At 65.2% G+C, this 24,574-nt stretch overlaps 7 protein-coding genes across 7 annotated transcripts in view; 5 read left to right on the top strand and 2 right to left on the bottom strand.

Annotated features, from left to right (window-relative positions):
- Window positions 1-530: 530 nt before the first annotated feature.
- EMIHUDRAFT_422684 (hypothetical protein) lies at window positions 531-1,886 on the bottom strand. Its single transcript, XM_005758340.1, has 3 exons — window positions 1,727-1,886; window positions 1,023-1,657; window positions 531-916 (listed from the first exon to the last, which is right to left on the bottom strand). The coding sequence occupies exons 1-3, from the start codon at window positions 1,827-1,829 to the stop codon at window positions 698-700; spliced, it is 957 nt and encodes a 318-aa protein (XP_005758397.1). The 5' UTR covers window positions 1,830-1,886; the 3' UTR covers window positions 531-697.
- Window positions 1,887-2,306: 420 nt separating this feature from the next.
- EMIHUDRAFT_219697 (hypothetical protein) lies at window positions 2,307-3,342 on the top strand (the record flags this gene model as incomplete). Its single annotated transcript, XM_005758339.1, has 2 exons — window positions 2,307-2,788; window positions 3,282-3,342. 2 exons carry the CDS (start codon window positions 2,307-2,309, stop codon window positions 3,340-3,342), a joined length of 543 nt encoding a protein of 180 aa, XP_005758396.1.
- A 2,391-nt stretch (window positions 3,343-5,733) lies between these two features.
- Window positions 5,734-6,795, bottom strand: EMIHUDRAFT_219695 (hypothetical protein; the record flags this gene model as incomplete). Its single annotated transcript, XM_005758338.1, has 3 exons — window positions 5,734-6,464; window positions 6,618-6,679; window positions 6,773-6,795. 3 exons carry the CDS (start codon window positions 6,793-6,795, stop codon window positions 5,734-5,736), a joined length of 816 nt encoding a protein of 271 aa, XP_005758395.1.
- A 1,543-nt stretch (window positions 6,796-8,338) lies between these two features.
- Window positions 8,339-9,221, top strand: EMIHUDRAFT_219693 (hypothetical protein; the record flags this gene model as incomplete). Its single annotated transcript, XM_005758337.1, has 3 exons — window positions 8,339-8,647; window positions 8,777-8,919; window positions 9,080-9,221. The coding sequence occupies 3 exons, from the start codon at window positions 8,339-8,341 to the stop codon at window positions 9,219-9,221; spliced, it is 594 nt and encodes a 197-aa protein (XP_005758394.1).
- A 6,943-nt stretch (window positions 9,222-16,164) lies between these two features.
- EMIHUDRAFT_453577 (hypothetical protein) lies at window positions 16,165-18,628 on the top strand. The gene is made up of 4 exons (XM_005758336.1): window positions 16,165-16,889; window positions 16,986-17,864; window positions 17,994-18,332; window positions 18,408-18,628. Exons 1-4 carry the CDS (start codon window positions 16,323-16,325, stop codon window positions 18,525-18,527), a joined length of 1,905 nt encoding a protein of 634 aa, XP_005758393.1. The 5' UTR covers window positions 16,165-16,322; the 3' UTR covers window positions 18,528-18,628.
- A 715-nt stretch (window positions 18,629-19,343) lies between these two features.
- 16PFK1 (pyrophosphate-dependent fructose-1,6-bisphosphatase) lies at window positions 19,344-22,573 on the top strand. Its single transcript, XM_005758335.1, has 11 exons — window positions 19,344-19,500; window positions 19,572-19,695; window positions 19,808-19,934; window positions 20,022-20,126; window positions 20,216-20,241; window positions 20,315-20,470; window positions 20,747-20,851; window positions 21,360-21,416; window positions 21,619-21,786; window positions 21,857-22,023; window positions 22,112-22,573. The coding sequence occupies exons 1-11, from the start codon at window positions 19,367-19,369 to the stop codon at window positions 22,224-22,226; spliced, it is 1,284 nt and encodes a 427-aa protein (XP_005758392.1). The 5' UTR covers window positions 19,344-19,366; the 3' UTR covers window positions 22,227-22,573.
- A 297-nt stretch (window positions 22,574-22,870) lies between these two features.
- EMIHUDRAFT_219685 (hypothetical protein) overlaps window positions 22,871-24,574 on the top strand; it is a gene marked incomplete at both ends in the record, with an annotated part of 3,410 nt that continues 1,706 nt past the window's right edge. Inside the window, one exon of the mRNA XM_005758334.1 lies at window positions 22,871-23,197. Coding sequence (XP_005758391.1) covers window positions 22,871-23,197 — 327 coding nt within the window. The remainder of the gene's footprint in view (window positions 23,198-24,574) is intronic.

Here is a 24,574-nt window from a genome sequence, read left to right as displayed (position 1 = left end):
GGCGCGCGCCATGTCGGTGTCGCGCGCTCGAGCCCGAACCTGCACCTCGCTCCTCGCTTCACGCTTGCCTCTTGGCCTTGATTTTGCATGTATGTGTGCATGATTCTGTGTACCAGAGAAACAATATAGTACGCAGTGCATACCACACAGATCAGCAGGAGGATGTACGAAGAGATTAGGAGCAGCAGGGACCCGAGGGACCATGTGGAAGACGGCTAGTGCTAGTCCATCGGGAGGACGACCCCGGCTAGTCGCCGACCACACCCACAAAGAACCCTGCACAAAGACCGCAGGGCGGGGACCTGTTCCTTTTTACCCATCTCCTAGTAGAGGTGTCCGTTTTATTTATTTACACGGTGTGTGTGTGTTCGGTGTCCGCTGGACACGCTGTCGGGGTCACGGCTCTTGTTAGTTGTATGAGGGCTGCGCCTGGGAGGCACACGCACATCACTCAGGTTTATGTATGTAAATAGAGAGAGGATTAGGTTTGGGGAGGGCGCGAGTGGGAGACTTTTCGGCGGGTGACTTGTGAGGATGTGACGACGTTAAGTCTACGGCTCTACAGACTACACACACAATTCTGCTCCGTCTGTTTTTGCGCCATGTTTTGCGCACACTCCACACAGCAGGACCAGTGCAGGGCCTCGTGGTACGTGGAGGGAGAGGGTCGACGAGAGCAGGGGGCACGTGCCGCCGTCTACTTCTTGCAGATGCGCTTGAGGTGCTCGTACAGGGAGATGACGGAGCCGCTGAAGATGGAGGCCTGGCTCCAGCGCGGGAGGAAGCCGCGGTATAGCCCAGCAAAGCCCTCGCTCCGCAGCAGCTCCCTCCCAATGGTGAGCACGGGCGGCGCTACCCTGCTCGGCGCGAGCTGCACGCGCGTCTTGAGCACGTCGAGCGGACTCGTCACCGCAACCTACCCGCAGCGGCCGCAGCGCTGAAGCGCATCGCAGCCAAGGTGCGCGCCACCGCCTCTCGCACCGTCCACAGCCCGCTAGACTAGCTTCATTCTGTGATCGCACCGTCCACAGTGATGCCCACGTCGCGGCGAGAGCAAGCTCGGCTAGATCGGGCATCAGCTTCTGCCCGCTCGCCGCGGAGCGCGCGCCGCCGTACGCCGCCCACCAGACCGACCCGCCCGGCAGGTAGGCGATCAGCGTCACGCCAAACCCGCGGTAAAAGCCAGACCAGCCAGAGGTGCTCCAGATGTCTCGCACCACGTGGGCTGCAGAGGCGTCCGCCGCCGCAGCGCCGCCCGACCCGCTCGCAACCATCACCCGCTGCGTCACCACGTCGCAGGGCGTGTAGATCGTCTGGCTCGCTAGCACCGCGCCGAAGCCGGCCGCGCCGTTGCTCGCTGCGGCGGCCGTCGGCCCCGTCACGCCTGCCGCTTCGGCACGCGCCTGCCAGAAGGCCTTGGTTCCCTCGAGCGCGGTGATGTAGCCCGCCCGAGCGGGCAGCGCACCGAGCAGCACAGGACCGATGCCCGCGTAGAAGCCTCGGATGCCAGAGATGCGCCACAGCTCGCCGGCCGCCTCGAGCGAGCCCATGCTCACCGCACTCGCCTGCATCCTCGTCTTTATGACTGCGAGAGGGTAGGTGCAGCAGTTCAGGCCGGTGTAGAAGGCGCTGCCGACTAAGAGGAGCTTCGGAAGGTCTGCAGGCGAGCGGCACACGCGGGTGAGGCAGTGCACGGAAGAGTGTACGGCTCGCGGCGCGGCTTTACCGAGTTCTTCGAGGTCATCCGCCTCACCAGGCGGCTCGAAGATGGGCAGACCCGTTGTTGTCCGGCGTAGGAGCGTGCCTCTCGAATCACCACGGGTCGGCATGCGGGCGGGAGCTGCGGCAGAGTATGCTGCGCAGCGGCGCCGCCAGGGCCCCCTTGGGTGAGGTCGGGGCGTAAGAAGAATTTTCCAACGCGCACACACGATTCACTCAACAGCGACAAGCTGGAGGCAGGTCGCTAGACTGAGATGAGACCGCCAGTGGATGTGGGAGTCCACCGCGCACCGCGCTGCGAGCCTGTCGTGTCCCTTGTCAGGAGCAGGAGAGCCCCACCTGTCCCCCTGATCGTCCTTCCAAAATCCTGCCCGTGCAGGTGGGGACCCTCCTGTTCTCCTCCCATCCCTCGTTTCGCGGTGTTTTCTTTCTTTTAGAACGATGAGAGAGCTGATGCGGATCCTTGACTCCCTGTGGGTGTCGCAGTGTCGTATCCATCCAGGTAGGCAACGGTGCGCTAGAGTTTACTTCTCTCTCGAGTGTCGGGGTGGGGGAAGGGTCTATTGTAACGGAAAACTCGACCGGGCATGGCCGTCGCCGAGGGGCCGACCGCATTCGTGGAGCGCGCTGGGCGTGAACGGGAAGCGCTTGCGGCGGCCTCGTTCGACAGCGGCGCGGCGCGGCTGGCGGCGCAGCTCGCCGCGCAGCGGGAGGCGGAGGCAGCCGTGGCGCGTGAGGGTGAGCTTCAGCGTGGCGGTCAGGGTGTGAGGCGCGGCATTCACCTCTGGCACCGAGCGCTGGTGCTCCTAGCCGAGCGGCGGCCTCAGCTGAGCCGGGTTGCGATGCTGATCGAACGCCAGCGCGGTGTCCGCGTCTCCGCCGCGCAAGAGGCCTACGAGAAGCTCTGCTCCACCGCATGGCCCACGCCGGCCAAGAGCTGGGAGGCTGTCGCGAGCCAATTCCCACCGCCAGCGCTCCTCTGGGCGGCTGAGGCCGAGATCTGCATGGCGTCAAACGGCCGGCTCAAGGACGCCCCGTTCCGGCCAGCGTTTGGCTCCGAGTCACCGCGGTCTTCTCGGACGACTCACGTAACTCCGCGTTCGCCGCTGATGCGGATGTAGAGTTTGTTGTAGAGATTTCACGTTGTAGAGCGCCTCTACATCGCTCTACAACGCACCCGCCTCGTCCCGCGGCGGATGTAGAGCTCTACAGCTCTACAGCGCTCTCCATCTCTACAGCTCTACAGCGCTCTACACTCTACATCCTCTACACCCTCCCTCAGCCTGCATCGTCCCCTTCTCAGCCCGGCGTCTGCTTTCGCTTTGATCGACGCACTCGCTCTCCATCTTACTACGTGCGCTCGCACGTGCACACAGTGCCACCCTCACAGTGCCACCCTCCCGGAGACAAGCGCGGCAGCACCAGCAAGCAAGCAGAGGGACGTCGAGACAGAGAGGTCCTCACAAGCGCTGGCTGGGGCGAGAGGTCCTCATGTGCGAGAGGTCCTCACACTTAACTCTTAAGTGACTGACTCTCTGCGGTGCTGTGGATATCTCGCGTAGGCCTGGCTGCCGCGATTTGTCATTCGTGTTTCAGCCTGGCCTCGTGATTCGGAGGAGGTAATGGGAATCATATCAATGTGCTGGTGTGAGGACGTCTGCCTCTCTCTGCCTTGGCAGGGGGCTGTGAGGACCTCTGCCCCATGTCCCCGCCGGTCGGCGTCCGATGCACAAGGCAGCCATGTTGGCTGCCACGGCGTTTCCGCTCGGGATCGCGGCAGCCTGGCGGACCCCGTGAGCCACAAAAGTGCGTGGCAGCGCGGCGCGTCGCCAACCTCGCTTTCGGAGCAAAAACCAGAAACCAGATCGCGCGATATTTCCATAAAACCCTTGCTATATCGAAAAACCAGAAACCAGAAACCAGACCGCCGCGTTCCCCCCAAGGGTTCCTCCCACCCAGAACATGCTGCTGTCTTAGTACTCCCGTTCGACCCATTCGGAATCCGATGAGTTAATGAGGGGTCATTCCGCCGGAATGACCCCTCCGGGGAGATCGTTCACACCTCGAAAAACCAGAACCCAGAGCGTCTGGACCGATATTCCCATGGCCCGGATGTTTTCTGTGGGATGTGGCGAAAAAGCAGAATACAGAGCTCATCCTCCTAGAAGTCAGACGTTTTCTTGATAGCTGATATGCCAGGGAAGAGCCTGGTATCTCAGTATGTTATATCCTATGATATAACATAGTGGTGTCTGGTTTATCCATACCTCGAACCTGGCCGGGCGCGGGCGGGGCCCGCGCCCCCAGTATAAAGGATTCGGGCCCGCGCGAATGGCGTAGAATAAATCTCACGTGGTTACCATGGTGGTTACGCCGCTGTGTGCACACAACAACAACATGTACATGTGACATGTGATTGTGCGTGTGAATGTGTCTTCTTCGAACCACAAAGTGCGCACGCACCAGGGGGGGGGGGGGCTCCAAGGGGTCCGCGCGATCGCACCGGGGGTCTCTGGGGCTTCACCCCTTACTCTACTGCCCCGGACGCAAGCCCGGGTCTATGTACACTATTGCACAGCAGGGCACGTAGGTCTATCCGGCCGCGGAGCGCGGTCGCAGGTTGGCGCGGCACTTTGGGTTGGTCTTCTTCGTGTCTTGCCGGCGCTGCGGCTTTCCTGCATAGCACCACCACGGTCGCTTCCAACGGCCGCTTAGCACTTCGCCCTCACCTCAGTGAGCACGCCAGAACTCCCGACATATCCCGTCCAGAACTTAAACCACGGCGGGAAATGCGCCGGGTGCCCATCGAAGGTCATGTTCGAGAGCCTCAGTGATGTGGTGGCGCTAAAGGTGCCACTGGTCCAGTCAAGCCACAGAGAACACCCTCCATGACTGTAACACCTCTCCGCGTACTGGTAGTCTCCGACGACCCAGCTCTCATCGCCGCGGTCGTTGCAGTCGAAACGGCGTTCCCAGTTGCAGGCACTGCCGATGTTGTGCATGACGATCGTATATATCTGGCCGGCGGTGAACGGTGCGACCTTGGGCAGCGGTCCGCCATTGGAGGTTCGAGGTTGGTCGCAATGAAAGTTGTAAAAGATGAAGCTCGACTGTTGGAGAAACCCATATTCCGGATAACGAATGATGCCTTGAGGAATGTCGTTGAAACACTTGTCTTCCTCATGTTGGTCGTCGCACAGCCTGCATTGAGGACCGTTGCTGTGGCAGCCTCCCTCGAGCCTTGAGCGAGTGCAGCCGGCAACAAACGGACACACCGCCGGTGATGAGGGAGGCGGCGATAGTGGTGGGGGAGGCGCTGGAGGGGGGGGCGCGGGCGTCGGCGATGGTGGCGGCGGTGATGGTGGTGGCGGGCTGGGCGGTGGCGGAGATGGCAGTGGCGGAGAGGGCGGTGGTGGAGATGGAGAGCAAGCGGAGTCGCGAAGCTGCTCCTGGAGGTCGTGCACTTGCTGCTTCAGCTCAACCACCTCCATAGCTGCTGTCTGGACCTCACCTTGGGCCTCCGCGAGCAAGCGCTCGATGCTTTGCAAAGCGGGGATTGGCATCGGCGTCGGAGTTGGAGCCGGAAGAGCTAGCGACAGGGCGAGGGAGAAGAGCATGCCTGTGGGCAAGGGCAACGGGTCGGCGTGAGCTCTGGGTGCGCTCTACCGCATGGACTTGGGGCTTGGGCATTTGGTCGGACTTGGGCGCGGAGTCCGACTTGTTGGATGTCACGGACGGCGCAAAGATTTCCACAGGAAACTCGATCAAAGAAGGCGGACCGTCCTGAACCTAAGGAGGGGACGACACTGACGGCATATCCTTTTTATTGATAAGAACTTGCGGGCACAGGACGCAACACAAAAACTCTAACACTCACACATAATTTGCGCGACGAAGCGGCCATGCACCTCGCTGTGGGGCGAGGTGGAGCGGGCGGAGCACGCCAGGTAGTCGACGAGGAATGCGGCGGTGCAGACCGCGTAAAGAGACAAGACTCAAGAGCACACGCAGGCCTCACTGCTTCTCCTTCTTCACCTGCTTGTTTCCAAACAGCATCTGCCCCACCCTCTTGGTGATGTCACCAAACTGGTACTCCCCCTTCCCGGTGAAGTTTGAGACGAAGGTCTTGGTCAGGTCGCCGAACTGGTAGTCGGACTTGCCCGTGAACTCCTGCACCCACGCCGCCCTGCGGCTCTCGAGCTCGCGGCTGATGTCGCCGAAGGTATACTGCTCCTTCCCCGTGAAGTCCGCCACGGCCGACTTTGCGCGCCGGTCTATCTCGCGCGTGAGATCGCCCGTAGTGTACTCCTCCTTTCCGCAGAAGTCTGCCACGGCGCTCTTGACGCGGCCGTCGATCTCGACTGATAGGTCGCCCGCCGCGTACTCGCTCTTGCCGGTGAGCTTGCAGACCTGCTCCTTGGTCAGCTGATCGAGGGCGACGGAGAGGTCGCCCAGCTCGTACTCGTCCTTGTCTCGCAGCCGCGCCACCTCCGCCTTGACGCGAGCGTCAATCTCTTTGGACAGGTCGCCGATCTTGTAGTCGTCCTTGCTGGTGAAGCCGCGGATCTGCTTCTTCGCCTCCTCGCGAACAGCGACGCGGACGAGGATGGCCATCTCCATCGCAAGGCCGAGCCACTCGTCGTCCTCCACCAGGTTCCCGACCGCAGCGGCGTCGGCGGCAGTGACGAGGGCGCTGCTATCGGAGGCACTCGCAGCAGCGCCGGGAGCGACGGCCTCGCCGCCGCCTGAGGGGCGCACGTCAACTCGGTGAGTCTGCGAGGCCATCGCCTGAGGGGCGCACGTCAACTCGGTGATGCGGGTCGTGCGCATGTCTGAGGCTTTTGATGAGCTGTTTAGTGGCGAGTATGCCGGCATCGGATTTGTGGGAGGCCTCTCACCATCTGCGTTGCTGTCGGAGGCAGCTCTGGCGGGCGTTGAAGACGCCTTGACCGGCGATGCTCTGCGAACGCAGGCCCGTCTTGCTTGCAGCGAGGCGGCGAGTGGCGGCGGCAGCAGAGCGGCGTCGGCAGCAGCCGCGAGGAAGATGACCGACGTGAGCGCCACCGAGGCCTCCATGGACTTGAAGAAAAGAGTCCGTGAAATGTACGTTAAATGCGCGATGCTGCCTCTTAGAGCGTGCTCGCTCGCGGCTGCGGGAGACATGGCCGCCGATGCAGCTCGCACTCGCTCGGTGGGCCTCCGTCTCACGTCCGCCTGGGCGTGCCAGGGGTCGGCCTGGCGCTGCGCTGCTCGCACACTGCACTCGAAATCTCCTTTCGAGGACGGAGGCCTCGAGGCAAGCGGGTTGCAAACTGCTCTATTACTATCATATAACAGTACAGGTGCACAGTATTTGCAGTAGACACCCTCTAATGTGAATGTGTATGTGTGTGATGTGTGTGTAGTGTGAATTTAGGGGCCGGTGCGCTGCCGCTTGGCGGCAGTCGCCTCCGCATACGCGGCCTCGAGCTTGCGGCTCAGCTCGCTCTCCCGCCTCGACTGAGGCTGGAAGGGGAGCACCATCGTGATCTCCATCTCCATGATCTCGTCCCGCGTCGTTGGCTCAGTCTCGATGGCGCCGCCCTCGTGCGTGACCCGCTTGTAGAACTTGACCTCCTCATTGAAGCCGGGGACCACCTTCACCACCTCAGCGAGCCGCTGCAAGCAGAGGGTGGGAGGTCATGATATCTCATTGTGGGTGGCGGGAAGGCAGTGGCTGGTGACGCGGCTGCTGGCAAGCGCGCGCGCCTTGGCGAGGTACTTGGGAGTGGTGATGAAGTGCTTGCTCCACTCGCAGTCACCGCGCCGCTGGTGCGGACATCCTCTCATGCTATAACGGGGATTCCGGCACCCAACATGATTCGCGGATCGGCTCACTGGTGTGTTCGGATCGGCCCTCCCTCACTGGTGTGTTCATTGGGGGGGCGATCCCAAATCGTAATTCACGTCAATGTGATCTGTGATCTGTAGACTGTACTCTAAGAGGGTCCGCCCGCAGGCGCATTTTGTATACCGAGGCGGTGGCCGGTGCCGAACTTGTCGGACCTTAAGACAGCAGTGGAGATATTACGATCTGGAGGATTGAAGGATAGTAATCTCGGGAGATCTGGAGGGCGCCCGGGTCGCCCCGGAGCGGCCCCGCGCGGGGAGGTGGGTGGAGGGCGGGCACCACAGTTGGTTGGTAGTTCTCCAGATCTCCACTGCGGCACGGCGAGTGATACTGGGTTACCCACCAACCCAGTCTCTCTCCGTGGGTTGGACTTTTAGCGGGCAGTGCGTGTGGGAGGGCACGCTCCCATCTCCACACCCTCGTCACATACATGCACATGTGACGTGCAGAGGTACGAGGCCGTCTTCATCCTGCGGCGCAACGCGTCGGAGGACGAGCCCAGGCCGGGCCCGCAGCCGCCGCTCGTGGAGGTACGGGCAGCCTCTCCTCCGTCCCTCTCTCCTCTCGTGGGCCGTGCGTACAGAACACAGACACCGGCAGAAGAATTTTACAACAAAACTCCCTCGCAGAAGAAAGCTGTCCGTGGGGCGAGCACGGCCCGCCACTCCGCTGGGATCTTGGAGCGTGTGGAGCGATCACCTGCCTCAGCCGGGAGCCAGCCAACGAGTGATGTGCGACAAGTGCGACGCTCAGCTCCTCGAAACGCTGCTGCACACGCCCTCCGAGGGCTACTACCTTCTGAGTGGGCACCTCGACCGGCTCCTCCTCTCCGGCTACGCGCTCGGCTTCACGCTGCCCGCGCCGGAGAAGATAGCGGCGCGGCTTCACGCCGAGGCTGCCGCGTGGCCGCCCGGTGGCGCGAGCCGTGTCCGTCTGCTTGCCGCGCGCGACGGCTCGCTGCGCGTCGAGCGCTACGCGCTGGCTGGGGTGCTCTCCCATCCCGCCGCCGTCATGGCTCCGCCGACGAGTGACGACCGGGTGCGCCAGGCACCTCCGCTTTCGCTGGCCACCGAGCGTAGTCCACACACCACCGGAACGCCTCAGGTGCTGCTTCTTCGGCTGGACCCGGCGCCCACCCCGCGCGACGACCCCTGCCTCCGCCACAAGACGACCGCCCGCGCGGCCTACGACGCGGCGCGCGAGCGTGCCGCCGTCGGCGGCGAGATCTTTGACGTGCTGATGCACAACGAGCTCGGGCAGGTGACGGAGACGTCCATCACAAACGTCGGGCTCGAGGCGGCGGGCGGCGGGTGGATCACACCGCCGCTCTCGTGTGGGCTCCTCGGCGGCGTGATGCGCGCGGAGGCGCGCTCCCCGCTCTCTCGCCCCAGCCCCTCGCCCCGGCCCCGCGCCGCTGCTCTCGGCCCCTCACGACGCGCCCGCGCCCCGCCCGGAGCAGCTGATCTCGAGAGGGGTGCTGCGGGAGGAGGCCATCACGGTGGCGGATCTGCGTGAGGCGCTCGGGGCGGGGCGTAGGCTCTGCTGCTTCAATTCGGTGCGAGGCGCTTTGGCGGTGACGCTGGAGGAGGCAGGAGGGAGGGTGGGAGGCTAGCGGCCCCGCAGTCTCGACACTGAAGGGCCTCTCCCGGCGGCCGCGAGGAAGCTCGAGCTCAACGGCAGGCACGACCGTGAAGCTTGTGTCGCAACCGTCAGATGTCGGGCAACGTGCTAGCCACAGGCGAGCCCACGTTCCGGAAGATCCGCATCTCGGGCGCGGCCAAGGGCTGCTCGTGCAAGGGCGCCGAGGAGCTGTTTACGCTGGCAGGCTTTGACGGCGCGCCCGAGTCCGGTACCTCTCCTGCCCGCCGGCGCCGACCCGGCCCTGCTGCAGCGCGTGTGCTCGACGTGCTCAAGGCAGAGGGCGCCGGACTGAGGCCGAGGACAAGAAGCGCAGGCTTCTGGCCGCAAGGCGGCGAGCGAGTGCGCGCGGACAGCAGATCGGTGAGCAATGCGCAATGGTACATATTGGAACTTGTTTCGAATTCTTGTTTCCTGCGTTCGTGCCAGCGCGCCAGCCCGTGCCCGCGTGCCCAGTGTCTGTGCGAAGGAGTTAGTCGTAAAACGGTGTACGAAGGTCGTACCGGTGTGTTAGTGCTTGTGCGTTTATGTGAACAGCAAACCGTGTGGAGGCTGCATGCGGCGGCCACTTCCCCTCGGTCTTTCGCCGCGCTCCAAGCTGCAGAACATGTGCGAACCAGTGCTTATGACGCTCAAGGAGTAGGCGCGGAGCGCCGCGCGCGGAGCGCGCCCCGAAGAAAATTTTGAGGATTGTGGAGGGCTAGATGCGATTTCTATTAAGAGTTTGACTCACACGCTGGAACCACTCGGCCCACCCACAGGCCCAATCTCGAGTGGCGGCGCTCCGCGCCTACCCATGCAGCGGCGCGCTCCGCGCGTGTTCTGCAGCGGCGCGCTCCGCGCGTGTCTCTGGGCGCTACATGCCCATCCTGAGCAGATCTAAGATGTCGCCGGCATCGACAAAGTCGCCTGGGAGCCGTGCCGCAGCCGCGCGCACGTCGCTCTCCTGCTTGATCGTCAGACTGTACTCTTGCATCCGCTCGAGCTGCTCCGCTGTCGGGAGAAGTGGTTTGCGGCACCTGCTTCCGGTGCACACCGTGACGACTGTCTTCTTGTCATTCGGCCGCACCCATGTGGCTCTCGCTTCGGCGAGCTGCTGCTTCGTCCAGTGCTTGTTGTGTGACATTTTGCGCCACGCGCCGGTAACGTCAGTGCCAGGGCCGTCGCCAGCCATGAGGTCGCCGCCGCAATCGCTGCAGTTGTACTTGATGAACTTTGCCTTCGATGTCGGCGACATGCCACCAGTGGCTGCGTCGAGCACCGCCTGCTTCATGGCGGCCGGGGTCGTCTGGATGGAGCTACCCAGCATTTGTGCTGGAGCGACCATCGTGGCCTAGAAGGAGGCGGCAACGCGCACAGAAAAAGATTTCTTCCTCACCGGTATCCTTCTCGCGAACGAACGAACGGAACATAAAAAACGACGTACGAACGTTTCCGATTTGATTAGAGAAGTGCTCGCGACAGCGCAGACTGGCGTCGCCGGGCGACTTGGCGAACGCATGTGGCGCACCCTTCTCCTGGTGATGGCCGCTCAGCGAGAGGTGTTTCCTCAGTATCATCACAACGTGGACGCGCTCAAATCCGTTCTCGGCATCCAACGCGACGACGACCCTCCCAAAGAGGTACTCGATTTGTTCAAGGAGAAGCTGTACAATGTCGAGTCGACGATGAATACGATCTTCGCGTCAGGTGGTCTCCAGGATTGGCTCGAGACTCGCGCCCGCCTGCCTCCGCCCGACTCGCCGCCGGGCCGCTCTCAGAGTGCTCCACCTTCCTCGAAGCGGCAGAGGCCAGACGGCTCATCCCAGATTGAGCTCAACCCTTTCGAGCGTGCAGCGCTCGGAGAGGCCGAGTCTGTGGCCAGTGGAGCCGTTACTGCTACGGTGGACGCGATTGTGGAGGGACTGAAATCGGTCCTCGTTGACCTTCCAAAGCAGGTCGCGACTGCGACGGCCGCCGCTGTTCGCGCATTTGATCTCTCCGAAGAGGAAAAGGCCGCCGCCGCCGCAACACGCCAAAGTGCTGCACCCTTTGTTGCAAAGATTGACGCCTGCAAGAACTGCTTTGACATTGGCCAGCTTGAGGGATTCCGATTTGATGAGCAGCATGGCGACATCATTTGCAACTGCTGTTTCAGGTATGCCAGCTCCAGCTATGTGCCGCTGGCTCTGAAGGCTCGGACCGCGAGAAGCGTCGGCGTCATTGAAGGCATCAGGAACAGATCCACTCTCGGGCCCGCGCGTGCCTTCTTTTCTGTTAAGGCTGGAGTCAAACAGCATGTGCAGACCCAGATTCATCAGTGGTGCTCCCATCACGAGGTTGTCGAGTCGCAGTATGCTAGTGAGCGCCGTCGGGCTGGCATCATCATCAGTAAGCTGATCCTACAGGCGCCGGCACCGCTCACTACCCACCATCCTCACTGCATTGCACACACACGAACGCACACATGCACACACACGCACACACACACATACACACACACACGCGCTCGCCCCTCCGCCTCTGTCGCGCTGCAGGGCGTCAAATGCCACGACTCCGATCTGTCCTTTGAGGGCCGCGTCACCATGCTGCAGACCATTGGTGTCGATGTTGGGACAAAAAACCACTCTCGCTGGTTTGTCCCTCACCTTCGCTCATCCTTCCACGCCGTCACCTGCGCCGGCCTTGAGCTAGTGCTCACCAAGGTGATGCCAGCCATAGACCGCCCGCCTCCCTCGCCGCCCCGCCCCCTGCCGCTGCCGCCGATTCCCTCGGCCAGTTTGACGATGACAACTACGACCCGGGGCAGACGTATGATGTCCCCCCCGCCGCTGCCAGCCCTGCTGCTGGCCCCGCTGCTCCCAGCCCTGCTACCGACAGCGGCGGCGGTGGCGCTGATCCAGGAGCTGTCGATGACATGCCGGCATTTAGTGTTGTCTGGAGAGAATTCGTCATGCTGTCTAAGCTGCTCACCGAGTGGGCACCTCGGCCAGGCTTTCAATCCTGGAACCGCGCGACCAGCAGCACCGTCATCATGAAAACTGTATTCACCGACGCCCGCTTCTACTCTTGCTGCAAAAACTACCTCTACCTCTGGGCGCACATGGCTACAAAGTCAATGTGTGAGGCTGTTGTGGAGGGCATGGGCGGTGTGTGGGACCGCTGCGACCGCCAGGGCAACTGGGTCACTGCAACTGAGGAGGCTGTGATCGCGTGGAACGCGCCCCAGCCGTACCATCCCGTCGCCGTGCCCTTCATCAACCGTGCGCTCGAGAACTGGGGCGGGCTCAACTGGGAAGACCGCTTTCACCACAACGACAGGTCACGTGCACAGAGGGGCGGCATTGGAGCTTCGCTGCAGCGGGGTCTGGTCATGACGCGGAAGAAGGCAGAGACACAGCGTCTGCCAGCCGAGTGCTACGACGTCAGGCCGAAGCCGCGTGGCCACAACTGACTGCAACAGACTGTCTTCATGTGTCTAGACTCTACCGCGGTGCGCTCCGCGCACATAGGTGCCAGCGCGCTCCGCGCGGTATCTAGCCAGCGCGCTCCGCGCGTGTGTGTCTAGCTAGCGCGCTCCGCGCGTGCGGTGTCCAGCTAGCGCGCTCCGCGCGTGTCCGGGTAGAGCACCGGCGCGCTCCGCGCGCATGAGAATCCAGTGCTTATGCTCATAAGCACTAAAAGCTCGTTTCTGCAGCTTGGGGCCCGCGCTCCGGCCGCTCCTTGGCTCCTGGCCGTCTCTTCCGAGCGGCTTTGCGCGCCCCCAACATTCCCCTGACAGCAGCGCCTCGCGGTGTGGGCTGCGAGGTAGGTCACTCGGGGTGGGTGACGCAGGGAGGGGGCGGCGGGGGAGCACGCCGGAGTATCGACGGTCTTCCCGCTACTCGCTCGTAGCCCACCACCTTCCCGGCAGCCCCACCCGCTCGGTGACGTCCTCACTTCTCCCCCCTGCCCCGCCCCCCCCCCCCTTTCAGGCGAGGCCCTGGCCACCAAACTCGCGCTCGTCGCGCTCCGGGAACGGGCAGCAGCGCGACGCTTTTCGAGAGCGAGCGGCGGCGGCGGCTCAGCGCCAACCTCTGCAACGCAGGGGCTGGCTGCGTGGGCCCCCACCACCGGACTCCGTCGGGCTCGCGTCTCCCTCTCCGCGCAGGAGCTGAGGGGAGCGCAGTGTGTGTCTGTGTTTGTGCCTGTGCCTGTGTCTGTGTCCCTGTCGTGTCGTGTGTGTCGTGTGTAACTCTCGCACTGCTCTATCTTTTAGCTCTCGCCACAGAGGCTCAGCCTCGCCTCCGCCCGCACGCTCGACACACGACAGAACCCGGACGACGTGCGTTTTTGCTTCTCTACAAAACACGCACACCCACGCCCGGCCCCAGTCAGCGGACAGCGCCATCGAGAACAAAGACTTTGGCGAGCCAACGCAGCCGAGAGATAAATTCTCCGCAAGAGCGCCTGCCGCGCTAGCGGTGCAGGCCGCAGAGCGCGAACTCGCCGTACTTCGCACCTCAACCTCTCACGCCAGACCAGCGCATAGCGCCAGAGGACGTATTTTTGGGTGAGAACGGCGTTCTCTCGGTAACCTCAGCTGTGAACGTCCCAGTTGTTTGCTCTTGCTTGCGCGTGACCTCTTGCGTGCACGCCCAAGCTCGAGCGGCATCACGCAGAGCGAGCTCTGCGCAGGTCCCGCGACCTTCTCGGGCAGGAGCCCACCTCTCCTTCCCTCCGTGCGCCCAACGATATGGGCAAATCCGCGCCAAAGCGCGCTTCCGACGCTGACCAAGACGTACGGCCCGCAGAGGCAAAGGATGGCTCTGGGCCTTGTTAGGTGCCGCCCTAACAAGGCTGTGAATAGCAGCTTGCGTTTGGCGTTGTGTTTTTGTACTCGCCGGGGCTTCCCGCTCGCCCATGTCCAGCAAGAAGCGGCGCCGAGCGCCCGCCGAGTCGCCGCCGCTCTCCGACGACCTCGAGTCTCTCTCCGCGCTCTATGCATCGACGCTGCTCGTCGCCTCGTTCCTCGCCCCAAAGGGCGCGGTGTGCACGTATTCGGTGCTTCGCTCGGCGGTCGCAGCTCAGGGCGCGACGCTCTCCCTCGACGACCTGAGGAGGATGGTCGGGCTGGACAACTCCATCGGCCTCCGTCCTCACGCGGCGGGCGGCAGAGTCGAGCCGGAGCTCGTGCTGCGCGACGCGCGCCGCCTCTCCGCGGCGGGCGTCAAGAGCCGGCTGCGCCACTTCCGCTCGCTGCTCGCCGCCCTCCCGGCCCAGGCGGGCGGCGGTGCGGCCACCATCTCGCTTGCGCCGCTGCCCGCCGGCTGCGCCGTGGACGTGTCGGGCGAGCCGGCGCCGCAGGGCGGCGGCAGTGATGCGGCGGCTGCGAGCCACGGAGGGTTCGTCCCGTCCGCGGAGGCGCGGGAGGCGGCCTCTCCCCGCCGCTCGTCCAAGCACTCCGAGCCGCGGCTGCTGACGGGGCTGCCTTCGCCGCCGCCAAAGCCGCTCCGGCGCGGCACCGGCTCCATCGGCGAGGGGTGGGCGGAGGGGCGGCCGAGGGCGGAGGGGCGGGAGCAGGGGCGGGAGCAGGAGCTTCCGGAACAGGAGCTGCCGGCAGAGGGGCCCGCGGCGGCGGCAGCAGCGGCGGCGACGGCAGCGGCGGCGGAGGAGGAGCCGCTAGCCGGTCGGGACGAGGCGGCGCGACCGGCGAGGCGCTCTCGCGCCGACGCCTTCCTGGCGCAGCTGCAGGCCCCTCCCCTCCTCCCCTCCCCTCCGCCCGCGGCCAGCCGTCGGACGGGACGGGCGGCCAGCCGAGGGGACGGGCGGCATGACGGTGGCTTGCGGACTCACGGTAGGCGTCTCCCTTTTACCGCGGCCAGCTGGTGTACGTGCACGAGACGAGGCCGGCGGCAGCGCAGCCGCAGCCGCCGCCCTCTGGCCTCTGCCCCGCCGTCACCGGCCTGCTGCGGCACGCTGGGATCGAGTCGCTCTTCTCGCACCAGGCGGCGCCCTATTGAGTTCGTTACTAACGAGCCGACGCATTCATCAACTCACTAGCTCTTCTCGCACCAGGCGGCGGCGGTGGAGCAGCTGCTGAGCCGCGGGCACGTCATGCTCGCCACGCCGACCGCCTCGGGCAAGTCGCTGGCGTACAACCTGCCGGTGCTGCACGCGGCAGCCACGCAGCCGGAGGCGCGCGCCATGTACATCTTCCCGACCAAGGCGCTCGCGCACGACCAGCTGCGCGCGCTCCGCTCGCTCGCCAGCCAAGGGCGCCGCGCCGCTCGCTCCGGCTCGCCACTCCTCTCCGTCCCTCCGCCCTCAGCTGCTGCTCGGGGCCCCGCCCCTTCCCCGCAGGGTGGGACCGCTCTTCGGGCTCGACGTCGCGACCTACGACGGCGACACGCCGCAGGAGGAGCGGCGCGCGCGCCGCGAGGGCAGCCGCGTCCTCCTCACCAACCCAGACATGCTCCACACGGCGGTGCTGCCCGCGCACAAGGAGTGGGCCGGCCTCCATTATTGTTATTATTATTATTATTATTATTATTATTATTATTATTATTCTTACACAAGGAGTGGGCCGGCCTGCTCTCGAACCTCCGCTACGTCGTCGTCGACGAGGTGCTACGGCGGCGCTCTCGCGTGCGCCACGGAGGCCTCCCTCCTCACTCGGAGCGCTGCTTGCAGGCGCACATGTACTCTGGCGCCTTCGGCGCGCACGTCGCCTCCGTCCTCCGCCGCCTGCGCCGGCTGGCGGCGATGTACGGAGGCGGCGGCTTCCGGTTCGCTTGCTGCTCTGCGACGCTCGGCGGCTCGCGCGAGCTCTTCTGCCGCCTATGCGACGCGTGCTGGACGTGTCCTGGACGTGTCCCATAGGCAACCCGCGCGAGCTCTTCTGCCGCCTCACCGGCGCCGGGGCCGGGGGCGCGTCTGGCGAGCCGCTGCTCGTGGTGGACTGGGACGGGTCTCCGCGCGGGAGAAGGCAGCCTAAGTAAGTAATTACTAATTGATTACTAATTAAAACTAATTAGACTGGGACGGGTCCCCGCGCGGGAGGAGGCAGCCGCAGGGAGCCCGTCGTTAGTGAGTCCCCGCTGCTGACGAGTCGCCGATGAGTATCAGGCAGCTCGTGCTGTGGAACCCGCCGCTCAGCGCCCAGCCGACCTGCATCCCGGAGGGGAAGGGCGTGCCGCAGCCAGAGGACGAGCAGCCGGAGGGCGGGAGGGGGCCGTCGCAGCCGCGGCGGGGGCGGGGGGCGGAGGGCGGCGGCGGCGGCGAGAGCGTGTGCGCGTACAACGAGGGCAGGCGCGGCGCGTCGGAGGGCGGCGGCGGCGGCGAGGGTAGGAGGGACGGCCACCGCATGTCTCCCAACATCGAGGGTGCCGTCCTGTTTGCCGAGCTGGTCCGGGCGGGCCTCAAGACGATCTGCTTCTGCTCGGTGCGCAAGATTTGCGAGCTGGTCCTCTCGTACGCGCAGCAGCACCTCCGCGCGAGCGACGAGCGCCTCGCGGGCAGCATCACCGCCTACCGCGGCGGGCTCAACGCCACCGACCGGCGCCGGATCGAGCGGCAGCTCTACGACGGCACCGTGCGCGGCGTGACGGCCACCTCCACCCTCGAGCTCGGCGTCGACATCGCCGCGCTCGACGCCATCGTGATGGTCGGCTTCCCGGGCTCGGTCGCCTCGCTCTGGCAGCGCGCCGGCCGGTGCGGCCGCGCGCCGGACGCCGACGCTCTCTGTTTCGTGGTTCCGTACCCGAGCGCGATCGACCAGTGGGTGGTCCGCCACCCCGCGCGCGTGCTCTCGATGCCGCTCGAGGCTGCGGTGGTCGACATCGACAACCACCACATCCTGGGCATGCACCTCCTCTGCGCGGCGGCGGAGGAGCCCCTCTCCGCCGCGGCGGGAGACCGAGAGCTGTTTGGCGAGCGGCGGTACGACGAGGCGCTCAAGGCGCTCGCGGCGGCCGAGCGGGTGATCCCCATCGCCGAGAACCCGGGGAGCTGGCGGGCCCACCCGCTCGTGGAGGGTCCGGCGCAGGGGGTCAACATCCGTGCCATCGAGCCCGACCTCGTGCGTGTCGTGCACCGCTTCCGGCGGCGCCGCTCGCAGCCGCGCATCGCCGAGGCGATCGCTGGCGGCGGCGGCGGGGCGGAGGCTGCCGGCGAGGAGGAGGGCGAGGAGACGATCGACGAGGTCGAGCGGTGGAGGGTGTACTATGAGTACTTTGAGGGGGCCGTCTTCCTCAACCAAGGCCGCAAGTTCGTCGTCACCTCCCTCGACCTCGGCGCCGGCGTGGCCCTCGTGGCGCCCACAGATGTGCGCTACTACACCGCGGCGTGCGACTCGACGAGCATCCTCGTCCAGCAGCGCCTCCCGCTCCCCGCCGCCCCGCTCGCCGCGAAGCCCGACGGCGCAGCGGCCGGGACGAGCGCGGGCGGGTGCGAGGCGCTGTTCGGGCGGGTGCGAGTGCGGCTGGCCGTGCGCGCCTACCTCAAGATTTGGCAGACGACCGGCGAGGCCTTTGAGGAGGTGCCGCTCGCGCTGCCGCCGAAGGAGTACGACACGCGCGCCTGCTGGATCGACCTGCAGCCGGATGCGTGGCCGCGCCGCCGCCGCCTCGTCCTGACCGACCGGCCGTCGCGGAAGTGGGTCAGCGGGCTCGGCCCGGGAGGCGTCAAGCGCGAGCTGCAGCCAGCCGCCCCCCGCGCCGGGCCTCGAGTAGAGGAGGAGGCTGCGGCGGCGGCGGCGGAGGCGGCGGACGACGACGACGAGGAGGAGGAGGAGCTTGCGATCGATCTCGAGGCGGGGCTGCATGCGGCGGCCCACGCGCTGCTGGCGGTGACGCCGCTGCGGCTGAGCTGCAAGCCGGCCGACCTCGGCTGCGAGTGCGAGGCCTTCAAGGAGCGGAAGCTGCGCTCCAAGCGGCTGCTCCTCTTCGACCGCTGCGTCGGTGGGATCGGCCTCACCGAGCGGGTGGCCACGGCGATGCCCGAGCTCCTGCGCTCGGCGCTCGAGCTGATGACGAGCTGCGACTGCGACGACGGCTGCTGGCTGTGCGTCCACTCGTCGGTCTGCACGGAGTACAATGCTTGTACGAGCAAGAAGGCGGCCATCGCCGTGATCGAGGGCCTACTCGCCGCGCCGCCGCCGCCGCCGCCGCCGCTCGGCGCGGGCTCCAGCGGAGCGCCCAAGGCCGAGCCGCGTGCACCGCCGCCGGGGTCGAGCGAGGAGGCACCGTCGATGCTGGGGCGATCTATCGGGATCTTCCGCTCCATGGCCATGTCGCAGTCGAGGAGCAGAGGTGGTACTTAAGCCGAGTGGCATTACGTACACGGGTGTGTGTGTCACTGTCTCAGAGGTGTCAGTTTTGAGACGGTATAGGGGTACTCTAGCGAATTTACACTGCGTTGAGCAGCCCATGTGCCTGTGCTTAGATTTTACCCGTTTTATTTATTTATGTATGCAAAAGAGGAATGCAGATTATCGGGAGGGACGCGGCCAGAAAGAGGGCGGGCGCCGAGTTTCGAAAGCCGGCGCTTTCGCGCGTTCGAAGGGGCTTGTCTCGGAGTTTGTGCAAATTTGGGGCTGGCCTTCGCCCTGCGGCGAGAATATGTGTCGTCTGATGTGTCACTGTGTGCGTCACATCAGTCTTGATAGCAAAGCACGGTCGATCCGTCAAAGCGATACACTCGTTCCTATCACATATTCTCCCACCCACCGGGACGCAAAACGCTCTCGGGGAGAGCCACAAGAAGGCGTCCACACAGCAAGCCACTCGTCGGACAGGCGTGCTCGCTCGATGCCGGCGAGCGCATGGCGCACGCTTTGGACGGTGGCGAAGCCAAAAACACCGATGGTGGCCGTCCGCTGGCGTGAGCGGCGGCGGTCGAGCCTCACCCTTCGCGCCGACGACCCAACCTTACGCGGAACAACCCAACCCAGGCCCACACAACCCAACCCAACCCAAAAAGCACGATTCTCCTGTTGGGCCCTCGTGCTGTCGTATGGGATCGAGTCGGGCGTCTACGTCGTCGGTCGGTGCACAAAAGGAAGGGGTAAGACACAAGACACCCTGGTATGAGAGGGGCTCTTCATCGGCCGAGCACAGGCATCATCACGACGGTGCATCGCATCGGGCCACGCGTAGCTCCATGGTCAAATCAGAGGACTTCACGCAGCCGATGGACGCGGAGGCCGACGTGCGTTCGCCGAAGAAAGTGGCGATGCTCACGGCGGGCGGCCTCGCGCCGTGCCTCTCATCAGCCGTCGGAGCGCTCATCACTGAGTCCGTCTGCGCCGCGAGCTCCGCTGCCGCGTCTGGCTGCTCCTCACCGCCTCGCGCGCCGTTTACGTCAGGTACGCGGTGCAGCACCCGACGACTGAGCTCATCTGCTACATCAACGGCTACAAGGGCCTGCTGCTCGGCGAGTCCATCAAGGTGTGCCCGGCAATCCGGGCGACCGCTGCGGCGCTCCACCAGGTGGCCCCTCGCGCACTGCGCGCCGCGCCCCTCGGCCCTCCCTCCCCGCCTCCGCCGGTTTGCCCGCCTCCCCACGCGCCTCCGACCCCCTCGCTCGCCCGCCGCGGCGCAGCACGGCGGCTCTCCGATCGGCAACTCGCGCGTCAAGCTCACAAACATCAAGGACTGCCTCAAGCGCGGCCTAGTCAAGGAGGGGCAGGACCCGCAGCAAGTCGCCGCCGACCAGCTCATCGCAGACGGCGAAGCACGACCCACCACCCCCACACGTCTCCCGGCCTCCCACCCACCGGCACCGCAACTCTTCAACCGCAACTCTTTAACCGCAGGCGTCGAGGTGCTGCACACCATCGGCGGCGACGACACAAACACGGCAGCCGCAGACCTCGCCGCCTTCCTCCAGCGCCGGAGCGGATACGCGATTCGAGTCATCGGCGCCGCCCGCCCGCCCCGCTCTCCTCCCCACCCGCCCGCCCGCCTCACGCCCCCTCCCTCCACCCCAGACCCCCTCCCCGGACGGCAGGGCTGCCGAAGACGATCGACAACGACGTGCTCTCCAGCCACGCGCAGTCGCACCGCCTGCGCGTGGCCCGTGGCTGAGCTCGACTGACCCCCGCGTCAGGTCTTCCCGATCACGCAGTCCCTCGGCGCGTGGACCGCCGCCGAGGAGGGCGCCCGCTTCTTCGAGAATGTCGGCGCCGAGGCGACGGCGAACCCGCGCATGATGATTGTGCACGAGGTGATGGGGCGAGACTGCGGCTGGCTCACCGCCGCGACGGCGAGATGCGGCCGAGATGCGGCCGAGATGCGGCCGAGATGCGGCCGAGATGCGGCCGAGATGCGGCCGAGATGCGGCCGAGATGCGGCCGAGATGCGGCCGAGATGCGGCGGAGATACGGCCGAGATGCGGCCGAGATCGCCGCCGCCCTGGAGGCGAGGGTGCGTGTCCCGCGGCCCCGCCCTCCTCCCTGCCTGTGCGACACCGGGCGCACACGTCCCCCTCTGGCCGAACGGCGAGTTGTGAAGCACGCAGCGGGGGAGAGTGGCTCCTCAGGCGCACAAGTACCGCGAGAGGCTGTGGAAGCGGCCGCTGCTGCCGCACATCGGCTTGCACCGCGGCCGGCTAGACGTGCACGCGGTGTACATCCCCGAGCTGCAGGCGAGATGCAGCCGAGATGCAGCCGAGATGCGGCCGAGATGCGGCCGAGATGCGGCCGAGATGCGGCCGAGATGCGGCCGAGATGCGGCCGAGATGCATATCCCGAGATGCAGCCGAGGAGGGGGGGCACGTGGCCAGAGATGCACAGGGCGGGCGGAGATGGGGTGGAGATGGGGTGGAGATGGGGTGGAGATGGGGTGGAGATGGGGTGGAGATGGGGTGGAGATGGGGTGGAGATGGGGTGGAGATGCCCGAGAGAGCCTCGGTCACACACACACTCACTCACACACTCACACACACACACACACACACACACACACACACACTCACACACACACACACACACACACACACACACACACGCACGCACACACACGCTCGCACGCACCCACACACACGCTCGCACGCACCCACACACGCACGCACGCACGCACACGCACACGCACGCACGCACCCTCCCTCCTCCGCACCTCCCTCCCTCCTCCGCACCTCCCTCCCTCCTCCGCAGGTCGACATCGACGCTGAGGCCGCGCGGCTCAAGAAGATCCTCGACGAGCACGACAACGCGCGAGATCAGCCGAGATGCAGCCGAGATGCAGCCGAGATGCAGCCGAGATGCAGCCGAGATGAGGTCGAGATGCAGCCGAGATGCAGCCGAGATGCAGCCGAGATGAGGTCGAGATGAGGTCGAGATGAGGCACCGGCCGGGCGAGGCAGCGCTAGACAGCTCGGCCGACCTCCCCCCCTCCGCCTTCCCCCCCCGGCAGGTCAACATCTTCATCTCGGAGGGTGCGGGCGTCAAGGACATCGTCGCAAAGATGGAGGCGGACGGCAAGGAGGTGCAGCGCGACGCCTTCGGCCACGTCAAGCTCGACTCCATCAACCCCGGAAAGTACTTTGCCGACACCTTCTCCGCCCTCATCGGCGCCGAAAAGGCGAGCGCAGCAGCGCCCTTGGGACAGGCGGCCGCCCCGCCGCAGAGCCCCCCCCCCCCCCCCTGGGCAGGTCCTCGTCCAGAAGAGCGGCTACTACGCCCGCGCCGCAAAGGCGAACGAGGCGGACATCGACCTGATCGCGCGCAGCGCCAAGCTGGCGGTGCAGTGCGCGTGCGAGGGCGTCTCCGGCGTAGTGGCCCTCGACGAGGACGCGGGCGACGTGCTGCGCTGCATCGAGTGCGGCCGCCCCTCCCCCCTCGACCTCCCGCGGGGTGGCGAGGCGGGAGAGGAGCGGGGGCTGAGCCCGCACCCCCGCGCCGCGCAGGTTCCCTCGCATCGCCGGCGGAAAACACTTCAACACGGAGCGCGAGTGGTTCCAGCAGATGCTGCGCGAGATCGGCCAGACGGGCGGCGCGGGGCCGTACCCCGTCAACCACTGAGTTGCGCGGAGCTCTGCGCGAGGCGAGGCGCAAGACGACGGCGCAGACCCCGTCACATCCTCGCGGCGCCCCGTCCCCGCGCCACCTGCTGCGCCATCTGCTGTCCCACCCGGGCCGTGCGCCGTGGGGAGAAAGGGGTTCGACCCCCATGATCCATGCTCGCAGCCATGTGCCGTCTTTGTACTACCGTAGCGGTTCGTAAGCTAGTACTGTCGGGGGGAGCAGTGGGGCGGGAGAGAGAGGGCGGTGTAGCGCCTCCATAGAGCTGTCTCCCATCTCGAGCTTTAGTGTCTCTTCTGTTTCTGCGTACTTCGTCGCGCCATTGTGGCGTGACCATGTGGGGAAAATGGCGCCGCGGCACCCGCGCTCGTGGCAGCTCCAGCTGCGAGCTTTCTCGTGGAGGGGTGGAGCGTGGAGCACTTGCGACTTGGAAAATGGAGCGCTGCAGCGCTGCGGAAAAGGTGTGAGTGAGTGCTGCCTTTTCTTTCTGTGAAATTCTTCTCTGTTCGTGTATATGTGGAGGTGTTCCCGGGGCATAACTCCCCCACAGCGCAGACGTTCACACTTCCACACCCACAGCGCCTCGTCCAAGACCTGTCTTGTGAGTCCTGGACTTGTCTTGCTTTTCTGCTCGATTACATTTTATGTCGCTTCACTACATCCCGCTCTCAATCCCCTCGATGCTGGCGTTCGCCGCGCTCCTTTGCTTCACGCACGCGTCCTCCCTGCCGATGGCATCGATCATGGCTTCTCCTCAAGCGAAATCCGGGCTCACTGAGCCCGCAAGTGCCGAGTCTTACGCTTCTCCGCACGTCACCGTGCTCTACGAGGAAAATGTTGATTTCGCAAACCTCGCCTTCGACTCGCTCTCGCTCTTCTACGAGACTGAGTCGACCCGCTCGACGTGCTCTGCATCGGCCGCTGGCACTCCCTACGCTTCTTCGATCGCCGACAGCAGCATCGGCCTCAACGTGCCGCCGACGCACCGTCGCACGACCGTCGATCCTTAGGGGACCCCTAGGGTTCTGAGGGCCGGATTCTTTTAAGACCTCGTCCTACCGAGCGAGTGGCTTGCTGCGCTGACGGCTTCTGCGGCCCTCGCAGCTCATCACACATCAGAAGAGGGGCCCGCTCGGGCAAGCGCCGCAACGGACGAGCTCGAGCTCCAAGTATGAGTTCATCGCGTGGTAGATCGAGCGGCGTGGCGTGGGGCGGTTGAGCATCCCTCCGGGGGCCCCTCTGCGCCGGGGAGGCGTTGTTGGAGGCTAGGTTCGCTAGGACGCAAGCGTCCGTCGCCTTTTTCAATCAAACTCGGGTCCCACTCCGCTACGCTCCGACTCGAATTTGGAGGGCCATGAAGTTTAAGGTGTTGCTGCGCAAAAGGGGCGGGGCGCGGGCGCGCGCGGCAGGCCGAGAGCTCTTTTTGGAGATCAGACCTTTCGATGGTTCATGCTTTCTAGTCTATCTATCATGCTTCATGACACGACACGCGGTGGTTGGAGCTGGTGGAGCTGTCAGCTGATCGTAAGGGAAGTAAATAAAAGTGAAATTGCGTTAGACATTAGTGCAACGACAGTCGTACGCTTGTGGCCGCTGTTTCGCCTAGTCCTTCTGGACTTGTGGATAGAGATGAAAACATTTCCGAAATTATTTTTCTCTTTTGGTACCAGTCTTCGCGTGAATTCTTTTTCTGAGGCACGGTCGATACACCACCACCGTGCTCGGAAAGTCCGCGACGACTACTCGTACCCGGCTGACTCGTATGATATGCGTGGTTCTCCGGTCTTAGCCGCAGATTGGGCTAGCCGCGCTACCCTCCCCAACGACAGGTCATATGTCCCAACGCGTTGGAGGAGGCCCTCGACGCTCCTGTGCCTGGGCATCTGCTGCGTCGCCCTCGCCGTCGCCGTCACCATCGCCGTCACGACTCGGGGTGACCCACCCTCGTCCAGCACTGACCCTCCTGCGTCCAGCACTCAAACACTGAAGGGAAACGACTCACCACCATCGGTACCCTCCTCTCTCCCATCGGACTCGCCGCCCTCGCTCTCGCCCTCGCCGCCGCCGCCCACGCCGCCGCCACCCGCCTCCTCGACCTCCCCACGGAGCTCCTCGTGCGCTCCCTCTCTCGCTGCGACCCCGCCGACATCGGTCGCGTCACGGCCGTCTCGCTGCTCTTCCACGCCTCGCTTGCGGCGGAGGGCATCCGCTTGTGGGCGCAAGAGCGCGGCTTCGAGCTGCCAGCCAGAGGGCGAGGGCTGCGTCGTGTTCGTGCGGTGGCTGTGCTTCGCGGCGCTGCTGTGCGAGGCCAACCCGCCGGCGAGGGCGGCGGCAGGCCTTCAGCACAG

Source organism: Emiliania huxleyi (assembly GCF_000372725.1).
Source record: "Emiliania huxleyi CCMP1516 unplaced genomic scaffold EMIHUscaffold_87, whole genome shotgun sequence".
NCBI classification, from domain to species: domain Eukaryota; phylum Haptophyta; order Isochrysidales; family Noelaerhabdaceae; genus Emiliania; species Emiliania huxleyi.
Note: the sequence above shows the minus strand (reverse complement) of the source record. Positions and strands in the feature narration are given on the sequence as shown.